The 20,601-nt window shown below is 45.7% G+C and overlaps 1 protein-coding gene across 1 annotated transcript; it reads right to left on the bottom strand.

Annotated features, from left to right (window-relative positions):
- Positions 1-13,135: 13,135 nt before the first annotated feature.
- On the bottom strand, positions 13,136-19,993 carry tekt3 (tektin 3). The gene is made up of 7 exons (XM_036552335.1): positions 19,403-19,993; positions 18,024-18,107; positions 17,858-17,928; positions 17,357-17,500; positions 16,381-16,603; positions 13,932-14,086; positions 13,136-13,352 (listed from the first exon to the last, which is right to left on the bottom strand). The coding sequence occupies exons 1-7, from the start codon at positions 19,973-19,975 to the stop codon at positions 13,136-13,138; spliced, it is 1,467 nt and encodes a 488-aa protein (XP_036408228.1). The 5' UTR covers positions 19,976-19,993.
- Between the last annotated feature and the right edge of the window lie 608 nt (positions 19,994-20,601).

Here is a 20,601-nt window from a genome sequence, read left to right as displayed (position 1 = left end):
TGGCCTCAGGGTGTCCTGTTGAGATAGGCATTGAAAAAGACACATCCCCTGGTGATGCATAAGCACTTAAATTATTATTGTTGGCATAGTGTGTTTGTGTAACAGGTGCTACATACTCCACTTATATAGCAGGAGGTGCACTGAGGCAATTCAGGTCACATGCATTGCACAAGTCAAATTTCCTAACCTCTGAGCCACATTATAGTAAAGTGAATAATCAGAATGGAGTTTCAGTGCGTGAGTGAATGCAGAACATTCAATGAGTCTCAGACACTATCTGGAGGTATGTCAGCTCCGAGCATGTTTCTGAATTGACTGCATGAGTTTCCATGCGGTATTCATGGGTTGGTTTCGAAACTACTCTGATACAGCGATGCATTTTCTGCATTATGCGCGTTATGACATCCCTGTCTCACTGCAAGTATCCTGCACGCGTTGGAATGCATTCTGGAATTTGACCTAATGATGTCATAAAGGATTTACATCAAATTCAAAATGACTGGAGATGCTATGTCTGATTTATGTATTTTGTAAAGTGCCTCCATTAAAACAGAGGGGGGATGGATATTAATATTTAACCCAAATATTCAGAGAGTGCTGAGCAGAATTTGAAAACCCTTGCCACTCAGAATGAGATCAGAATAATGGAGTTCAATAAGAGCTAACACTCAAAAAAATCAATCACATAACTATTTCGTGCTTCCATTGTCAGTTTAGACAGTGATCACTAATAGATCAGCAGTTACATGGAGAAAAATACTGGTGCAAAACATATATGTATGTTACATGATTCCTTTATCTTATCATCCAGAGGACACTGTTTGTCTTCCTTTCATGGGTCGTTCATAGGTGATGATGGCGTACTCACCAGTGTGGATTAGGGCTTGTGTGTATCTGCATACCTTGTGTGTATCTGCATACCATGCATATCACGATAAAAGAGCCACTGTGTGATGCCTGTCATGACATGGTGAATGTCACGAAATGATGCACACAATGATACTTTTCTTCACGGTACAAAGCAAAGCACATAAACCCTCTAGCATGCAGCTTCCAATGTCTGGAGGCAGACCTCCCTCTAGAGCTACAGCTCGAGGTTGTGATTGGCAGATCGTGTGGGTCATCTGCTCTGTAGCCAGAGTGAAACACAGACATAACAGCGTGAATCATTTCGATATAATGGCTGATAAGGATGAGTGTCAGTGTGTTTTGTTTTAAATGATGAAATATGGGGTTGCAAAGACAATATCGATGTGGTAAGAAATAATAATAATAATAATGAAACAAAACCAAGATACTCAACAAAAGTGACAGATTCCAACAGCCTGAGCAGGGATCTACTTTCATGGACAAAGCAATTGTGCTGCCTGGTAGTGTCAGTGAGACAGGGACCAATACATACCAACAGGTGGATAGAGAAACACACAGGGAGATATGGGAGAGAGAGAGGCAGAGAGAAAGAGAGAGATGTGGAGAAAGAGTCGTAGATAGAGAGGGAAACGGAGACTGATGGAAAGAGAGACAGATAGAGGTGTGGCTGAGAGGCATGTAGAGAGAGAGAAATAGGAAAAGCTGGGGAGAGAGGGGTAGATAGGTAGAGAGAGGGATAGACAAAGGAAGCAAAACAGATTGAGGTATGGGATAGAGATACAGATGAGAGAGAGAGAGAGAAATAAGGAGAGATGAGGTGAGAGAGAATGGTAGATAGGTAGAGAGGGAGTAGAAAGCATAGTATAGACACCCCACGGCTCAAAGGCCCAGGGGCACGTGAGAGGCCTCGGTGTATTTGGAGAGGGGCGGCCACGGCAGCCCCTTATATGCCAATGTTTGTGAAAGACCCCACCGGGAGGGGGGCTAGGGTGGGGGGCATTCCGCCGGCACGAGAGTGTTAAATTTACTCTATCTGAGGGGGGGTGGGGGGGCAGACCAGCTGAGAGCGGGGTTTGAAACGCCACCCAACCCTCCTGGCCTTACATTGCACTCCGGTCATTAATGTCATGTGATTTATGTCTGTCAGTTAGCGCACAGGCGGCACGAGAGGGAGAAACAGGATTAGGACAATGTGTCTGCATCTGTAGGGCCCACCACAGTGCAAAACATTACATTACAGGGTTTTAGCAGACGCTCTTATCCAGAGCAACTTACATCAGTTACAGTTTTTTTTTTGGATATTTACTGAGGCTGTGGGTATACAACTGTGGGCTAAGAACCTTGCCCAAAGGTACAGCAGCAGTGCCCCAGCTGGGCATCAAACCAGCAACTTTACAGTTACAAGTCCTACTCCTTAACCACTATGCTACACTGTCACCAGCCAATCAGAATGAATTATGTCTGTTTCTGATTACTGTTCTGTGGGAGCCTCTGTAACACCTCTGGGTAACGTTAGTTTGTCTGTCTCTTCTCCATCCCAAATGAGCAAGTTCATGTGTTTAAAATGTACTACTACGTCCCCTTGCCCCCATCAATCAAAACTCACCCACCACTGGCTTTCACTTGAGAGTGAGCGTTAGACAGCTGTGTCAGCGATGGCTGTTACATAGGCACAAGACCCATGAATGAGCTCATGGAACTTCCTTTGGAAGTCTGGAAATGAATCAGCATCCACATCTGCCTGGTGTACGGTATACACCACTTTCTTCTCAAAGCCACAGAAATGTGAGTGGCGTTCTCCAGCCAATGAACAAGCTCCACTCTGCAGCATTAATCAGTAAAATGTCTTTTTTCACTGTAACATCTATTATCTATTGAAAGCAGACCTTAAATTTACAGGTCTTCTGTCACTTATATCTTGGTCTTGTGTCTTGCAAAAAATTGTGAGATTATGCCTCTTACCATTACCATTAATTTTCTATTAAATGATAACAATATGCTGCTACAATGACATTATGATGGTGCTAAGTGCAACATTTCCGCAACGTTACATTTACATTGCGATTTTACTTTTTCCGCTTTGGCCCCACCTATACAGCAGCAGGATTTAATCAATTAAGATTGGAATGTTTGGAAAGATTTGTCTGAATTTTTTTTTTTTTTTTACAATGCTCAGAAGCCAATCAATATTTTTTATGGGCAAACTATCATTCCTTTTTTAGATTCATTTGACTCTCTTTTGAGTGTGTTCTGTAATTACAGCTGTCTTGAACCAAGTGAAGATAATTCCATGCCTATAAAACCCAGTGTCTGTCATGAGCAGGGAACCCACTAATTTAAGCTGTATCACAATCGTTAGCTGAGGAAGAAAGAAATAAGCACTGCTGTCCTGGAGTCCTTTTTCGGTCCTGCATTCCTCCTCTACATTCCACAGCCAAACGCAAATACATGTTAAAAAAAAAAAACATTGTATGTGTTTTACGCACAACAACCTCACACATCTGAACATTCTTGAGCTGCATGTCATGCCACTCGTAAGATGGTCCATACACTTCAAACAAGATTAATATTAGAGCATAGAACAGTACATCTGTCCCCGAGCCTAAAGTGAATCTTCGCCCTAGTCTTATGGTGTCCGCATTCCAAAAGTACATAAATAAGTCTTTAAATATATGTCTGTAAGCATTAGTGAAAGTAGCATCATGTCCTTTCACCATGTGGTGAGAGACTTAAAAAAACGGTAGTGACTGTATCCATGACAATATAAATACGCATAGTGTTTCATTACGTGACAGTCAGAATTGTTGCGTTGTTATCTTGTGACAGCGATTAGAACACTACCACAGGATTCCAAGGCATCGTCACATTGATTGCATGGTGCAACGTGGTCATAATGTCGCAATAGCGGCATGCTTGCTACCGTTTGCAGAACTCATCGAGGGCATTCCTTTTCATAAATCCTGACAACGTTTAGACTGCTCCACACATTTTCAATGTCACAGTCTTAGGGTACAGCACGGCCAAAACAACACGGCGTGAAACTGCAATTATTGCTTTGCGCAAGAGCCTCATCAATGGTGCTCTTTCACCGCAATTCGAAATTTCCACACCGCCGATAAATTTCCACAGTGTAAAACTGCAGCACGCCATGTCCAGACTGCAGCTTTTCCACCCTGTCGTGGACTGTTGTTGCCATAAAACGTGTTGCCTTGGACACAAACTGGTTAAGCAACATTTTGCTGGATTGCATTTTATCAGTGCTGGACAGTCCAAAACGCACAAAAGGAAGCTATATATGTGTTTCTCTGGCGTGTGAAGTCCTGCGCTGTGGTACATACAACACGCGACATATGGCCTGAATGGAGTCAGCTTTTGCCTGACAGAAGTCCTTTAAAGAATGAATATAACACTTACAGTTGAGCTGCTGAAGGTCAGCTTGGCTGTAATCCCCTTTGGAGTTCCTAAGTGGAGAAGGGGCTGGGCTGGGATAAAGGAGAGAGAGAAGAGGTGTATCCCCTGTGACTGTGCCAAGCTGTCTGAATGTGAACGGCCCCATCACCCAATTCAGCCCCTCTGCTGCTAAGACGTGTCACTGTGGTCCACTCAGGTCCCACCCAGGGCTCCCTCCATGCCGAAAACACAGTCGCCCCAAGAGAGGCAAAAGGTTTAAGGTTAGGCTTAGTTTAGAGCTAAGTGTAAGGGGGAAGTGCAGGGTAGAGAGGGTGTTTATTTGGGATCAACAGCCGTGTACGATGTACCACAAGAAGGACATTGGCAGCGGGTAACTCTGACTGAGCGGAATGATGACTGAGCGGAAACACAGCGCAAGCTGTGTTTTTGTATGTGTGTGTGTGTGTGTGTGTCTGTGTGTAAGTGTGTGTGTGTGTGTGTGTGTGTGTGTGTGTGTGTGTGTCTGTGTGTAAGTGTGTGTGTGTGTGTGTCTGTGTGTAAGTGTGTGTGTGTGTGTGTGTGTCTGTGTGTGTCTGTGTGTGTCTGTGTGTAAGTGTGTGTGTGCGTATTTGTGTGTCTGTGTATGTGTGCATTTTGCACATTTGTGAGAGCAAGTGTATGCACGTATGTGTATCTTTGTGTGCGTGTGTGCATGCATGTGTGTATCTGTGTATCCGTATATGTTTGCGTGTGCTCTCGCGTACGTACCTGTGCGCATGTACGTGCACGTGTGCATGAATCCACGCATGCGCGCGCGTTTCGTGCGTGTGCAAAAAGCTTGTCGTCACGCTTTAATCACTTTCAGCGCTCAGACAGAGACAGAGAGTAACACAATGACAAGCTGCCAAACAAACACTGCCCATCCCCGTCTGCTTCAGTATAATAAGAGCACAGGGCCAGACAGGAAATGCACTGTCATTCCCTGCGTGCTCAGATCATCTTACCTCCTTAAAAGAGCGTCAATAAGAGAGGCTCCTAAGCCACGGTTATTCCTGAAAACAAATGAAGGCATACCGGTGAGCAGAGCTGAGTCACGCTCTGAGATACCTTGTCAAACAGACTTGCAAGAAATTGTTTCAGGTGGCTTTTCGGTTTAATTCTGATGCTGGAAATAATGCCAGCGTAGTATAAATTCTGTCATTGGTTCCCTTTATTCAACTTTTCAGTAGAAAATTCAGTGCTGTTCGGAGTTGCACACAGGTGTCTTCCAATAGGAGTGGCGGTGTGGTGTGGTGGGTGGGGCTCTTGACCTGTGACCAGAAGGTTGCCAGTTCCAATCCCGGTTATGGGAATGGTGTTTTGTCCTTGAACCAGTGTCTAAACCTGAATTTCTTCAATGCCCATACAGCGGTGGGAATTAAGGATGTGAGCTGCGTCAGTCATCCTGAAAGAAAAGATATCTGCTGAGCAAATAAACGGTGTAATGTAGTAAAGTCCAGAGGTATTTTGTCATCTGGATCTCATTGCGTGATCGATCGAAACCCTGCCCCCCTTATCTCTCTCCACCCATTCCTTTTTTTTTTATAAGCGCTGAGCTTCCTGTTGTTTCCCTGGAGACCGTTTCATAAATAAATGAGAAAAATGCAGAAGAGTAAGCTCTCGAGTCGTCCCACACTGTGAATCAGCAGGAAGACATGAGCTGGCTGTGGTCCTGCAAAGCCTCTGACTGGCGCAGGCTGGATGGATGGACCATGTCGGGGGCGTCCCCCTCCAAAGCTCCATTTAACGCCCCCCCCCCCCCCCCCCCCCCATGAGATTCCTGCACTTGGTCAGGAGTGACTCAGCGGTCAGCGGATCATAGGAGGTTTTTTCAGCGAGACCTTTTTCCTCTCGCACTTGTGTCACACTTATTCGGGGGGGGGGGGCGGGGGCGGCAGTGAGGTGAGACACCGCATGGGACGGTCTCGTGCGGCCGTCTCCCCAGAGACCGTTGCAATGGGAAACGGGCCGCGGAGGAGAGATGCCTTATCGCGCACGGACAGATTTCCTTTCTGCTCCAGTTTTGAGTTCGCTGTGTGTCAGGGCGTAAGGGCAGAGGACACCGCATTAGGGAGATGCAAGAATGTAAGGAACATCACAGTTATGCTCTATGGTCATCTATAATAACATTGTTATTATTGTTATTGTTGTTACAGTAATATTAATAATACCATTTTTTTACTTTGCTGTGTCTTCATCACCAGGGGAACTGGTTCCCAGGGTTTTCACTAACAGGCTGTGATTTGACAGAGCTGGTAGTGAACTGTTTGACCAGGTATTTGACTAGGCTTTTTATGTATAGTCTCAGCGAGAGCTGTCAGGCACTGCCCTCCTGACTGACTGCGCTGTTGTAAGTTGACTGGCTGCAGGCACGTCCCTTCTCTTTGCCTTTGGGTGGGGCTAGGCTGAGGCGGGGGGTGGGGGGGGGGGGGGGTGCTGGGCTCTGGAGGCTCGGCGAATGTCCCTCTGTGCTCGTTTCGTGGTTTGCCACAATAGACCCCCTGTGAGAGGCGGATCAAAGGAGGGCTGCTTAGCGGGGAGGGAGGTCTGGACGGCTCTTCTTTCACTCCTCCATTCTCCTGACTGGAGAGCGGCGTTTTCTTGCATTGTCTTGGCATGTCGGACACGCTCTTACCCGGTAATCCCCTCTTTGTCCAGGCGAAGCCGTCTGGAGTGCGCCGCCCGCTTCGTCGCCGCCATCGCGACCGCCTTGTTTGATGTTGTCATCGTGATCCTCGTCATCATCCTAACCATCATCATCTTCGTCTTGTTTTTTATAGCTGGACTGCATACCAGTCGCCACCATCATGATCGTTTTTTATCAATATTATTACATTACAAGGAAGGCCTGGTGCTAGGCCTGGAGTGTAGCCTAGCAATCACCTGTAGCAATATTAAATTACATTATTACCATTTAGTAGACGCTGTTATCCAGAGCAACTTACATAGGTTGCAATTTTTACATGTGGATAATTTATACCACTGGGTATTTACACTGGGCTAAGTACCTTGCCCAAGGGTACAGCTGCAGTGCCCCAGCAGACAGTCGACCCAGCAACCTTTTGGTTATGAGCCTTGCTCCTTAGCACTATGCTACACTGCCACCCCTATGCTATTATCGCCATTACAATCGTTATCATCATCCTGACCATCCTCGTTCTCATCTGCGTTAAGGCTTAACTGCATAGCAGTCGCAGCCACCATGATCAGTGATCATCGTTATCACCCTCATCATCAGCCTCACGATCTTCATCTTCATTCAACTTTTATGGCTTGACTGCGTGCTGGTACTGGATTTTTTTCCAAGACAGACTTACAGACAATGCTCTGACAGTTTCCGAGTCTTAAAGACAGTGTTCAGGGCACTCAAATCCTTCAAAGCAGACACTATCTTGGGGTGAGTTTTTACAATTTTCCCAGCAAGTGCCTCTTAGTCCCAGGCAGTGCAGAGGTTGATTGGATTTCAACAATCAGAAACCCTGGGGGAACATATTTGTGTGGACTTATCCGGTGTGTCTTATGAGAGAAAGGATATAACTTGACATGATGCTAAGTGAAGTACTTTCCACCGGTACCGCTATCAGGGCTGACAGAATGGTGGAATGGCTAAATGGAGTATTGATTCAAAACGAGGAAATATAACAACAGTAACGTGCTGCACGTAAGTGTGATGAAGTGCTGCAGTGTAGCACAGACGGCTCCTGGACAATGTTGTCCCCCCCTGCTGGGTGTGTCCTTGATATATTCTCAGATCCCCAGGGGCGTGTTCATAAATTAAAGCTGAATGCCATCTGATATAATGAGAGCTGATGACAAAAATAAACTGTCAATATGTGAGGGCTGTGTGGAGCATTCCTGAGTGCATTCCCAGTGGAGATGGTGGGGGGGTTGGTGTCTATTCCTGTCCAGTGCATCGTTCTTGTTCGGTATAAGAGAGGGAGCGGGATAGAGAGAGAGAGAGGGAGAAAGAGAGAGAGAGAGAGATAGAGAGAGAGAGAGAGAAAGAGAGGGAGAGAGATAGAGAGAGAGAGGGAGAAAGAGAGGGAGAGAGATAGAGAGAGAGAGGGAGAAAGAGAGAGAGGGAGAGAGAGAGAGGGGCAAACACAACAGAGGGAGGGAGAGATACAGAGGGAGGGAAAGAAAGCTGAGACCTTACTTCTTTTCTTGTACCTCAAATCTCTTCATCAGGCACAGACACTTCCCTAATTTCACTGCGGAGGGGAATCCATTTCTACATCTATCAGATTCCAAATACATAAAAATGCTTTTAGGTTGAAAGGCTAACACTCTATAGTGTCGGTAGTTCAATATCTCTGTGCTTGCCATACCCTGAGGGAGAAAATGGACTTCTGTTTACACATTAAGCTTTAAGGTCATGGCATCCATGCATTCTTGGACTGGGACTATTTGTTCAGACTCTTGTTTTCACATTATTTTATGCTCTCGGCCATCATTTAAGTGTTACTGCTTCAGCGATATGTTTTCTTGTCATGCAAGTCATACATAGTTGAATTTAAGGGGTTAGAGAGAGATACAGAGACAGAGAGAAAACCCCTGACTCTGTGATGTCCCTCAGTAAGCCTGATTATCTAGTGACGAAAGATGGTCCGGGTCCCGTGACTGAGGGAAAACAATGGGGGCCTGTCTCTTTAACGAAGAGGCCGGGGGAATGTGTCCTGGGTTTGGGAGAGGGGCTCCGGTCTGGGGGTGGGGAGGCAAGGCTGCGGTGGACCCTCCCCTCTTAACTCCTGATGGTCGCAGCCAAGCGCAACGCCGTTTAAAAAGCAAACTGGACTGTGGAGCATCTTGCTGGCACTCGCGGCTTTGGGCAGATGTTGCAGCGGTTATAAAACGCACACACCTGGGTGACAGCGTGTGCGGCACACAGGTACTGCCGCACCATAAATTCCTTATCTCCTGAAAGAGAACCCCCACACCCCACCCCGCCCCTCCGGGGTGGAGGGGGGAACCGCTCCCTGGTCCTCATTTGCTCTGGCAAGAAAATGCAGCGTGAAATCTCAAGGAATTAGGAGAGGCGGCGGAACAGGTTTTTTCAATGGATTATGGGCAAACCCCTGCCCGCTGAGCTCGGAGTTTGTGTCAGAGATTCTTTATTTGGACAGGACGGCTGTACGGCTAAGCCCAAATCAGACACAGCCTGCCAGCGGTTATCAGGGAGGAATTCCTGGAAGACGGCGCGCTTTGGGTTTTGGAGAGGAGTGAAACAAAGAGGTGTGAGACCTGGCCCGGCTTCCAGGAAAAGACCTCATTGTAAAAAAACAAGGCTCGCACAAGCAGTTTCACCTGGTTTTATTTTAAAATGACTCTTTAACACCAGAAATTTATTCAAGAGATACCTTTTGGGGTGGGGGGGTTGAGTTCCACTCACAGGCAAAAGATCACCCCGAATCAACTACTTTACCCGGTTCTGGGGGAGAGGTGGGGCGAGGCATGGGAGGGTGGGGGTTGCCATGACGAGACCAGACACCAACAAAAGCTGCACAATGTCATAATGTGCTTTGACTTCACTCCAAGTCTCTTTAAAACAATCAGGCAGCGCAAGTGACCTGAGCTAAGCTAGACTACCGTGGTAAACACAAGGTCAAGATGGGGAGTGGTGGAGCTGGGGCGAGTATTCTCTGGCATAAACAGTGTGGGCGTTGATTTAAAACCAACACTCCCTGCACCTTGCAAGAGCCTGGACTTCAGCATGCCGAGAGAGCACCAATCACAGGACAGCTGTGCCCACCGTGGCCCCATAAAGAGCTCACAGAGGTGGGTGGGGAGGGCTGTGAGTAACTCTTATCTTAACCGCTCTGTATACAGGTGCGGTCTACAGTAGCTTGTCCTTTATACTCAGAAGTAAAATTATTGTAAACCTAATCACATAGTTGATACCAGAAAGTGCTATCAGCTGAGGGACAATTCCATCATCATTCTTCTCAGTGTTAACCTGTGGGTGGTCCCATCTGAAGCACCCAAACCCAAAAGCACATTTAAGGACGTGAAAAGAAAAGAATACAACTGCATTCAATATTACAAAGGGCTTGCTGAGAAGGTCATGGTACTATGCACATTTTTTAAAGTAGGAAGTCGTGTCTATGATATATATGATCCATATGCATGCCCTCAGACCTAGGGAAACACTTAAAGTATGGTTGTAATAAAGAAAGTGGTAAAGTGTATCAGTGTAAATGTATGGAGCAGTAAATCTTTGGGGAAAGTAGGACATTACATCATTTTAACTGGCGCAGCGGCTCAGCTTATGTGTCTTTGAAGCATATATCTTCTATGTCTTTTCACATCATTCAACTCTTTACTTTCAGACCTAAAATATCATAAACTAAAAAAATGTAATAATAATGATAACGGTGATGCTGTTATTATAACTGTGTCACTTGGCTTGCCATCACGATCTCTAGAAAAATGTAAACCTAAGAAAATTTCCACTCTTTGGAATTCAGAAGTTGTTTCTCCTTTTTTTTTGCGAGAAAGCCCCCATATGTCTCATTCCCTGCCCAGGCCTCCGCAGATTCATTCCAGCTGAGTGCAGAAGGGCTGGTTACTTTGTGTGTGCGTGCGGGGTACGTACAATGAAACATTCTGATTGAGATTTACTTCTCTTTAAAAAAACAAAAATGCTGAGTCACTTTTTCCACTGCATGCATGCAGATCATTTCAATCTCTGATCAGATACTCAATAAACTGTCAGTAGTAATATGAAGCATTTGCCAGGATGTTTCTGAGCTTAAGGAGCAGTCAGCATTCTCATCTTCTATGAGGACCAGCTGATCCTTGCCCTTGGGGACACATCTGCTCCCCGCTAATGTTTGCGTCTCAGAGAGCTGCGAAAGGCTGGTCCTACCAGAGGCAAACACAAACTGATGGTTCAGATGTTTGACCCATTGTAGCCACAAGCCAAACAAATGTCACACCGGTGTTAACGACATCAGCATGTAACTGTTAGAAATGGGGGGAAATGAGTGAGCTGGCCTCACACTGGAAAGCATCACCAAAAAAGTACACTAAACCCAAATTAAAATCTGTGTAATAAGCATTATGTATACTTTATACATATACTTATTGTATCTCATGCTTATATACTTACTATTATAGTATTAATTAATCAAACATATTAATAAGTATATAAGTATTATACATAAGTTATATACACTTGTATATATTGAAGCCCTAATATATTATAGGTTACGTTATAAGTATTATTATACTTATGATTTATGATTATTCTTCATACTTATATATTCTACTTGTTTTTCTCTTTTATGCTATGTATGCAGTGCTTGCCTATGTAGTCTTTGACCCCGGCTGAATGTTCCTTTTTCACCAATGCAATCCCACCCAAGAGAAAATGGAATGCAACTCAACACTCAGTGTTGAGAAATCACTTTCTGGCACAACTTTTGTGCCTCCACAAATCACGGCCTGTTTAGCAAACGTAATCGGGTTACCGTTGCCATCTATGATGACAAATGTGTTTTTTGTTTTCTTTTGAAGCAGATGACTCATAAATGCATTTTATTATTATTATTGTTTTACAATAGTTAACAGACATCAATGCAGACGGAATCATTTCAATTAAATTCTTTGAATGAATCAATGGGATGGACAGTTTTTACTTCTGTGGATTACAACCTGAGGTCAAAGGTTAGAGACCCCTTTTGTTCTTCGAGGTGAGCAGGCGAGGCATGGACCTTCTGTGTGAACTCCCACCAATGCTCAGCCGGCTAAATCTTTTTCAGAGCTGTTCACAAACCTGCAAAACCCTTTATATGAAAAATTACATGCGGCTAGATTTTATGTTGTTAGAACAAAAGCAAAGTTCCATCTGCTATTTCTAGATTCTAGTCTTAGAAGTAGTTCAGACACACAACCGTAATAAGAAATTCTTATTATTCTTATTATAACTGTAATTAAGTACTTCTTACTTCTACATTACTATTTGAAGGGGAAGGGGAGGGTTTGGGGTAGGGGGGCCAGGAAATGTCTTCCCCAGGTCTGAGTTCAAATGCAACTGTACATCCATTCACAACCTAAGGTGCCAGGCAAAGAATGAACTCAACATGCTGGAATGCCTTCACACTGTCTAATGCTCCCAAGTGCACAATTCTCTTGAAGGACAGACAAGCCAATATCCTAACTGTTGTCCATCAGGAAACGTTGTCTTGTCTATTGTTTGGCTGAAGAAGAAGTCTAGGAGTATCAAACAGTAAGCAGACAGTTCCATATGACCCTGCCTTATACTAGCTCTCCTGTGTTACTCCACCTGTACATGTCTCCCAACCTGCATTAGGCTTCTGTGTTTTACCCTGCTCTGCTCATACCCTGCCTTGTATTTCCACCCATGAGTTACACCAACTTTATGTGCACCTATGGCTTCTATGTGTGTCTCCTTTACATTTCCAACCCGCAACATTGAGCCATTGTGAGTTACTCAAGCTTTATGTATCTCTCACCCTGCATAAGATCATTGTGTGTTACTCCAGCTCTTTCTGTACCCTCTACCCTTATGTTAGCTCCTCATGTTACTCCTGCTAATCATGCCCCCATCCTGCATTAGGCCTCACTGGGTTACTCCAGCTATACGTGTACCCCAACCTGTAGTAGCTCTTCAAGCATTACTCTTCCTCTATGCATACCACCTTGTATTAGGGCATCATGAATTAGCGCAGTTCTACAAATAGCCCACCCAGTAGCAATCGCCCCCATTTGTTAACTTCACCTCTATTTGTACACCACCCCGGTAGTAGCCCCCATGTGTTACTACCCCTCAAAGTGTACCCCACCCTGTAGCAGCCCCCACACGTGTACCCCTCGTCTACGTGTACCCCACCAGGCGGGGGGCACTGGGGAAACTCCTCCTCATGCCCATGCATTTCTCCTGATCCAGGAACAGGGAGTTGGCCTTGACGGACAGGTCGTGCTCCAGGGTCACCTTGGTCTTGACCAGAGTCTGCAGGGCGCTCTCCGCCTCCAGCAGCCTCTCCCTCAGCTTCTGGATGGTGTCCTCGATCTCCCTGACCTCGCTGATGAGCCTGCAGGGAGAGGGAGAGGGAGAGGGAGGGGGAGGGGGGGGGGCACACACAGAATGACTGCACCAACGGGAGGACAGTGGTGAGGCTGGTCACCTCCAGGCTAGGACTTTCTACTGCCGTTTGAATCCCTGAACTAAATGTTTTTTTTTTTTTTATCACATTCAGAACTTTAGCAAGTGACCCGAATGATTAAGTCGAGCACTGAAAGCCTGATGTGAAGGTCACGCTGTGTTCCATATGGCAGGGTTCTCTAAATGTGGTTGCAGCATTCCAGCAGTCACGCCACAATGTTCACAACTCTGTGAGAACATAACTGCATGTGTCATCTCGGTTCAGGGAAAACTCTAATTAAGACTCCAGGGCCCACAAAAGATGCTTGAGGACGGATGGATTTGTGGTAGATTTCAATAGCACTATTGGGAGAATAAACGCCAAACTTTCATTCGTCCAGACTGATGTTAGTCTGGCAGAAACAAGTCTGTGAGGTACAATGTATGTACACTCAGTGGAGTATTAGCAGGAGATATCATTCAGGCTCTCTCGTGGCACCACGTGGGGGGGGTCCTTGATGGGTCCTACCTGTGGTGGGGGTTGTCACGGCACAGCTCCACATTGGGCCTGCGAGTTCTTTCCTCCAGCCGGGTCTGGGCCACCTTCAGCGGGTTCTCCTTGTCCCGGATAGCCTTCTTTAGGGATTCGATAAGCATCTCGGTTTGGAAGATCTCCTGCAGGGTCTGAAGATCGAGGACAGCATGGAGAACAAGGTTCAGAGGGACGAGAAGAAGCTGGGGTGTTTTGACAGTCGCTGCAAGGTCACAGGAAGTATTTTTAGCCACAGTGTAATTCAGTGTAATTCTGTCTAACTGGCTGCGGTGCTGCAGTTTATTTTAAATACTTTTATTACGTCACGGCTATTTTAAGCAAAAAAAAAAGGAACCTTAAGAGCAACTCACTGGTGACTACAATAGTTTTTTTTTCTCTGTTTTTAAATTTCCAGCAAATGATAACGAAATTGACCGCAAATGAAAAGAAAGCAAAAAAAGCAACAACCAAAGAAAAACCCATTGCAGTGCTGTTCATTTCACAGCCAATAATTCAACAAACAAACGGAAACAAGATGTGGACCCACAGCTCATAGCTCTTAGCCCTTTCTGGTTGTTTTGCAATCCATCTACTCGCAAATAAATGTTCTTGGTTTTTTTTGTCCTATGTAAATTATCACAAGGTTCGCAGCATATCTTCTTTGTTAATCAGCTTTCATTCGCAGTGCACTACACTGTCTTACCATCCGTAGATTATGTATGTGTGTGTAGAATTTTCTACCTCCTCATGAGAGCCTATGTGCGAAATTAATTCAATTTTCTCACTATTCCATGTGACATTAAGTTTATAAAGACTGTATAATTCTTACCCTGGAGGACATTTTTCCCAGTGACGTAAGCTGAGATGTTTTACAGTCATCTAACATTAGGGCTGACATACTTCTGGTGAATCACAGCTAGCACCATATGAAAAAATGGTACAGGCTCTGCAACGCTGTGTGGGACAAATACTTACTTTGGCAACACTGTTAAAGCTTCATTAACGTGAGAACCAATGTGTATGGTGCAGAACTGCCAGCCAGCCGAGAAATGCGACCTTCTCCTAAACTACAAACAAACAGAGTAATGGAACACATAAACCAGTTTAACTCTGCCTTCCCCCCGAAAGCGCACGTGATATAATCACGTTCCCCAGAATGATAATTTCTCACACATCCGCACAGTGGCCGTTTATTGGAAATGGGGCGCGGCGCATAAGCGATCCAGCCCAGCGATATCGGAACAGCTGGCCTCGGCGGCACACGCCGCGGCCTCCAATTACGCAAGGACAAGGGTCCAGTCTTCCCTGCGTGTGAATGTGAGGGGAGGGGGGGAATGCCAGCCCCTCAGGAATGAAAGGCCTGCTCTATTTCTGGCCACCTTTCTTGCCGGCGGGGCCAATTCTCGGGCCATTTGCCTGCAAATTCGGTTTGCGAGTTTGCGTGCCTTTCGATTTACGCAATTACGGCGTAAATCGAAAGGAGGACTCGCGTTTACCCTTTGCGTTGAGGACGGCGCGAGAGGCCGCGGCCACGCCCGGGGTGGGTGAGACGGCTCCACGCTCACATGCTCTTTAACGCCCCGGCCCCTCTCATTAAACCCAAAACCTCGTTAGTCGTATTCCCGGATGAGAGGAGAACGAGGGTCCTTCTCTTTCCCATTAAAGCTTCAGTATGCGATATCCTTCATAAGAGCTGCTCCAGACCAGACTTACATTTCACATTACAGCCACTCAAGAAAATTGCTGCAGTTGCGATCTCTCTTGGTGTGTTTTCATATCGCCGGTTAAAATAAAAGAAACAGACAGCAAATTAGCTGTATCCCACAGTGCATTGCCCTGTAGGGTGTTCAACGCTGTGCGCTGTCTGCTGTTACATTCTTAGGGAGGAACAATATCCATTTCCCTTCAGAGTGGGCTCGAGGCTGCAGTCAATCTCAGTGTTGACACAGCCATTAATAATACATTACAAACCCAATACCATTAGCGGTTTAGGTTTTGTGTAGACATGTTTGCTTCACCCGCTTCATAAGGAATGATTAGTTGAAGATTAGAGTATTGATTGAATCCTGACGCCAAGATTGTTAAACCCAGCTTAATCTCACAGATTTGCGCAGTGCTGTTTTGAACCTCCCTTCCTATCCACCCCTGCTGTCATGATGTTTAAATAGCCAATCAATGCACAGGTCATTTATAACCAACTACTCCAACGTAGACAACAGCACTTCACTTCTTCCTGAGTGAGAATGATTGGTGGTGCATTACATCTTTTTTGCTGCTGTTGCTGTATTTCTGTGTTCTGTATTTGAATGTATTCTGTATTTGAATGGTGTTCATTTTTTTTTCATTTTTTTTTCTCTGAGTGACAACTAGTTTTCACAATTTGACCCTTGGACTACTTACCGCATCCCCCGCTGCGAGTCATTCAGTGACCTAACACATGTCTCACCTTGGCCAGGTGGGTCTGCAGGTTGTTCTTGGCGTCGGCGGTCTCAGACATGCGGTTGGTGAAGGCCACGTTGACGGCGTTGAACTGGTTCCACATCTCGTTGGAGGTGGCGTTGAGGAGGATCTCGATCTCCTCGCGGAGCTTCTGGGACGCTGCGCGCTCGCTCTGGGAGTGCAGGATGTTGCTGTCCGTGAATCTGGACCACGACTCGGGAAGAGAGACCCTACACACAGGAGGACACAACACACAATAACGCAAGAGGCGTCATTGCAGACAAAAAAAACATTTGTTACTAGCTATCTTCAGCATACATTGTAAAGGCCATAGTCACAATATTTCATGGTTCTGTTTTTTTTTTAATCAGGAAATGGTGGTTTAAAGCTAAGAGAAGTCATATTGCAATACAAAACAATTTCCAGATTTGTACTGTGTAAGAAGGATTGTTTCAATCAATAACATTTATTTCCCCAAAACAAATTTCCACAGTTAAGTTCTGTTAATGTATGCGACAAATTAGGCAAATTAAACATATCTGGCAGAAAAACACTGCCTCTGGGGAGGCGTTCAATCAAAATATTTTGAAATAGACAAAACCTTTCACACTTCCATAGCACCCATATGAAGAAACACAGGCCTAAGATACAGAGCCTATCTCTGGAGTACTCTTTGATTTACATATGAATCCAGCTCCTGAATCTGTTTTAAAGAACCAAATGATGTAATATCAACATTTGTTTGGTGTGAAGACTACCAATACCCATATAAGAGGCAAAGTAATTCCACATATGTACTCACTGCCATATTTTCATTTCAGACAGGCTTAGCTAACCAGACTGTCACTCAGCTCTAATGTGACTGAAGTGATATGCAACACAATATTTAACCTCCTAAATGGCATTTTTTTTCCTTTTGAATTTAATGGACTATGCTCAGTTCAATACAGTAGGCCACACATGTGTCCAGGTCTAGGACTCACGAAGGGTCCAGGCGTTCGATCCCTCGGTAGTAACTGATTCCGTCAGACGTGTTCCGGAGCTGGTGACACCTGTCGTCGATGCGGTGGGCGCTCACCTTGTCGTTGATGTCTTTCTCCAGCTCGTGCTGGGCTGCTCTGTTGGACCTGGCAAAGCCAAAAGAGCAGCACACATACTGGTCTTAAAGTACTGTGGGCCTCCTGTAGCCCAAAGAACAGCACACAGACTGGTCTTAAAGTACTGTTGGGCCTGGTAGATCCCAAAGGACAGCAGACAAACTGGTGTTACAATACTGTTGGGCCTGGTAGATCCCAAAGGGTAGCACACAAACTGGTCTTATGGTACTGTTGGGCCTGGAATGACATTACACTCTGAAATCATTTTCTAGAACACTCCACTGTTTTCAGCCCATTACACCACTATTCTTTAGGGATTGTGCTCTTCTCTTCTAATTCTAATTCTCGAATTCTCTTCTCTTCTCTTCTATACCAGTTCCCACTCACGCAAGCTGGGCGATGGCTCTGTCCAAGTGTCGCCTCATCCGTGCCTGACAGGACTTGATGACTTCAACTTCCTGTGGAAACCACAGTGACAGTGGCAGCTCTTGCACGTGGACCCGAGGCACAAATACCACAACCCTCATCTGCACGCGAGCTCCATGCGGCTTACCTTTATGAGGTCTTTTTCCACGTCGTCGTGCACCAGGTCAATGGACATCCTCTTCTCTCTGTGATACAAGCATTCTTGAGAAACCTACCAATGAAAGAGGAAGTTGACAGGTAAAATAATCCGTTCACAGAGTACAGCTAATGAACTGCAGAGAACTATTGTGGTAGTGCAGCATTACTACACGAGTGATGAGGTAGTGCAGTAAGGAGAAAGGCTTAAAAACGAAAGGTTGCTGGTTTGATTTCCAACTGGGGCACTGCCATTGTACCCTTGCGCAAGGTACTTAACCCAGAATTGCCTCTGTAAATATCCAGCTGCATAAAAGGATAACATGTCTGTAACTGTCACCGATATAAGTTGCCCTGGATAAGAGCATCTGCTAAATGACAATAATGTAATGTAATGTAACTAACTATTCACACTACAGATATGCACAATTCACCTTTCTCAGCAAGGTCCCATGCCCAGCTTCACTGGAATAGCTTTTGTGGAGATCATCCAATAAAAAAAAATTATTTTGGTGGGGGGGGCAGGAGGATTTATAACTCAGTGGATGAGACAATATTGGTAACAGTTCACACTGTCTTGTAGTCCTAATAATTATTACGACTATAAATCAAAGGTGTCACTTTCCTGGCTGTCCATAAGAGAACATTCTGTCACCTGATGCCATCTCATTAGACCCCCCACGTCACTAGCTCTTCAATTACTGTAGATCAACGTGACACTGCATGCCCCAAGGCACTCTGGGTAAGACAAATGACCACCCTCACTCTGTGTGACAGTGGTTACCAGGTTACCATCACAGGATACGTGTGACCTAAATAAGACCTTCGGGGGACGCTGTCCCCTCCATCATGTCATCAGCTATGAGCTGTCCGGACCACATGATCAAGACCGTATCACCTTGGTTACTGAAAACGAATTGTGTCTTGAAGGGCACTTTGTATGGAAGCTGGCATTCATAAAGTTTACAAGCAATTATTGAGATCTGATCATCAAGAAACCACGTCTAAAACCACGCATAAAAGCGTCTTGTAAACAGATATGAGAACAGGGAGTTAATTGAGAGCCTTGTGTCACTTTGGAGCAATTGAGTTTTGTTCATTATTAAAGTGCATTCATCCATCCCCATGTTCTGTTAGTGTCTCATACCACAGATCAACTGCAGCATATATCTAGCACTGCATCACTGCATTGGTGAAATTCCTGAACATGCAATGTTTATCACAAAATTTAATTGGACGTTTTCTGGAAAAAAGTGCTGTTTGTGAGTTTGTAATGCTATCTCAAGGGGTGTGTCTGTTTAACACACACAGACATGCTTGTGTGTGCCCACACACACACACACACACACGCGCGCACGCCCTCTCCTGTACCTGCAGGGGACCCTCGGTCTCGGCCAGGGCGCGCTCCAGCCTCCTCTTCACCTCCGACAACGCGTTGATCTCCCCCACCATGTTCTCGATCTCGTGGTTGAGCTCCGACCTCCAGAAGCTGATGTCGTTGATGCGCTCCCCGATGTTCTTGCTGGTGCTCTCCTGCGTCCGGCGGGTCAGCTGCTCCTTGTCCTGGATCAGCCGGACCGTGTCCCTCCTCAGCCGCTCGGCGCTGTTCCGCGTCGACTCTGACTCCCGGTAGTTGCTCTGGTTGGACTTGTGCCAGTCGTCCGGGGTGTAGCGGGTGGACAGGGCCGTCCTGTTGGAGGGGTAGAACATGGTCTTGGCCCGCACCAGGTCCGGGGAGGCCCTCTGGAGGGACACCAGGGTGGGCACGACGCTGGCCGTCTTGTAGTAGCCGCCGGTCCTCCAGGGCTGGCTGGCACTCGTGTTCAGGGCGAAGTGAGGGGTGTGGCTCTTGTAGCTAGAGGCCATGGTGGAGATGGCGGGCAGGAAGCTGCTGGTTTTGGGCCGGGCGTACGTCGCCGTGAGGGTGGACCCAATCAGCTCCATGGCGCCCAGCTCCCAGAATCCTACCAGCGTCCTGAAAAGCTGGAGAGGGAGGGGACTCAGAGGGAGCCTGGCTTGGACATATGTCATCTGGTCCCAATGAGCCTGTGCTCATTATAGTCGAAAGAGGCGAAAGACATGTTCCATTGCTTTTTTCATTTGCCAGCCAAACAGTGTGTGCGAGAGAAAGTGAGCGCGTGGGGGGTTTGTGCAATTGCACGCAGCGTTTGCACGACAGACAGCAGAGCAGATCTCATTCCTATGGGCAAGCAATGCACCTGGGAAATCAACCCTTTATTACAGAACACCGCATCACAACAATAATGTATGCTTCCAAAGTTCTAAAAAGAATTGCCTCTTACCTTAAAAGGCATACAGAATGATTTGGAATTGCTTATTGTCCAAAATTTCAACGAACATGGAAGAACTGTTCCACATGTTGAAATAATATGAAATTCCAAATATGTTTTTTGTTAGTAAGGGAAGAAAACACGGAAAATTATGGTCTGAATTTTGGCCCTAGGCTTTTGCTGAATTGTAACTTTTGCCAGCGCAATAAAGGTGTTAAATGCTTTAAGATATTACGTAATATAAAATGTCAGTATTTCAAAGGAATGGAAATTTCTACT

This window comes from Megalops cyprinoides, chromosome 1, assembly GCF_013368585.1.
Source record: "Megalops cyprinoides isolate fMegCyp1 chromosome 1, fMegCyp1.pri, whole genome shotgun sequence".
NCBI classification, from domain to species: domain Eukaryota; kingdom Metazoa; phylum Chordata; class Actinopteri; order Elopiformes; family Megalopidae; genus Megalops; species Megalops cyprinoides.
This window is presented reverse-complemented; position numbering and strand designations above follow the sequence as displayed.

Excerpts from the sequence above, each read along its gene's own strand:
- tekt3 (XM_036552335.1), bottom strand. The coding sequence starts at position 19,975 with ATGGAGCTGATTGGGTCCACCCTCACGGCGACGTACGCCCGGCCCAAA. Across the intron at positions 18,108-19,402 it reads AGACCGAGGGTCCCCTGCAG|GTTTCTCAAGAATGCTTGTA; the intron begins GTACAGGAGAGG and ends TTTCATTGGTAG. Across the intron at positions 17,501-17,857 it reads AGAGCCATCGCCCAGCTTGC|GTCCAACAGAGCAGCCCAGC; the intron begins GTGAGTGGGAAC and ends TGGCTTTGCCAG.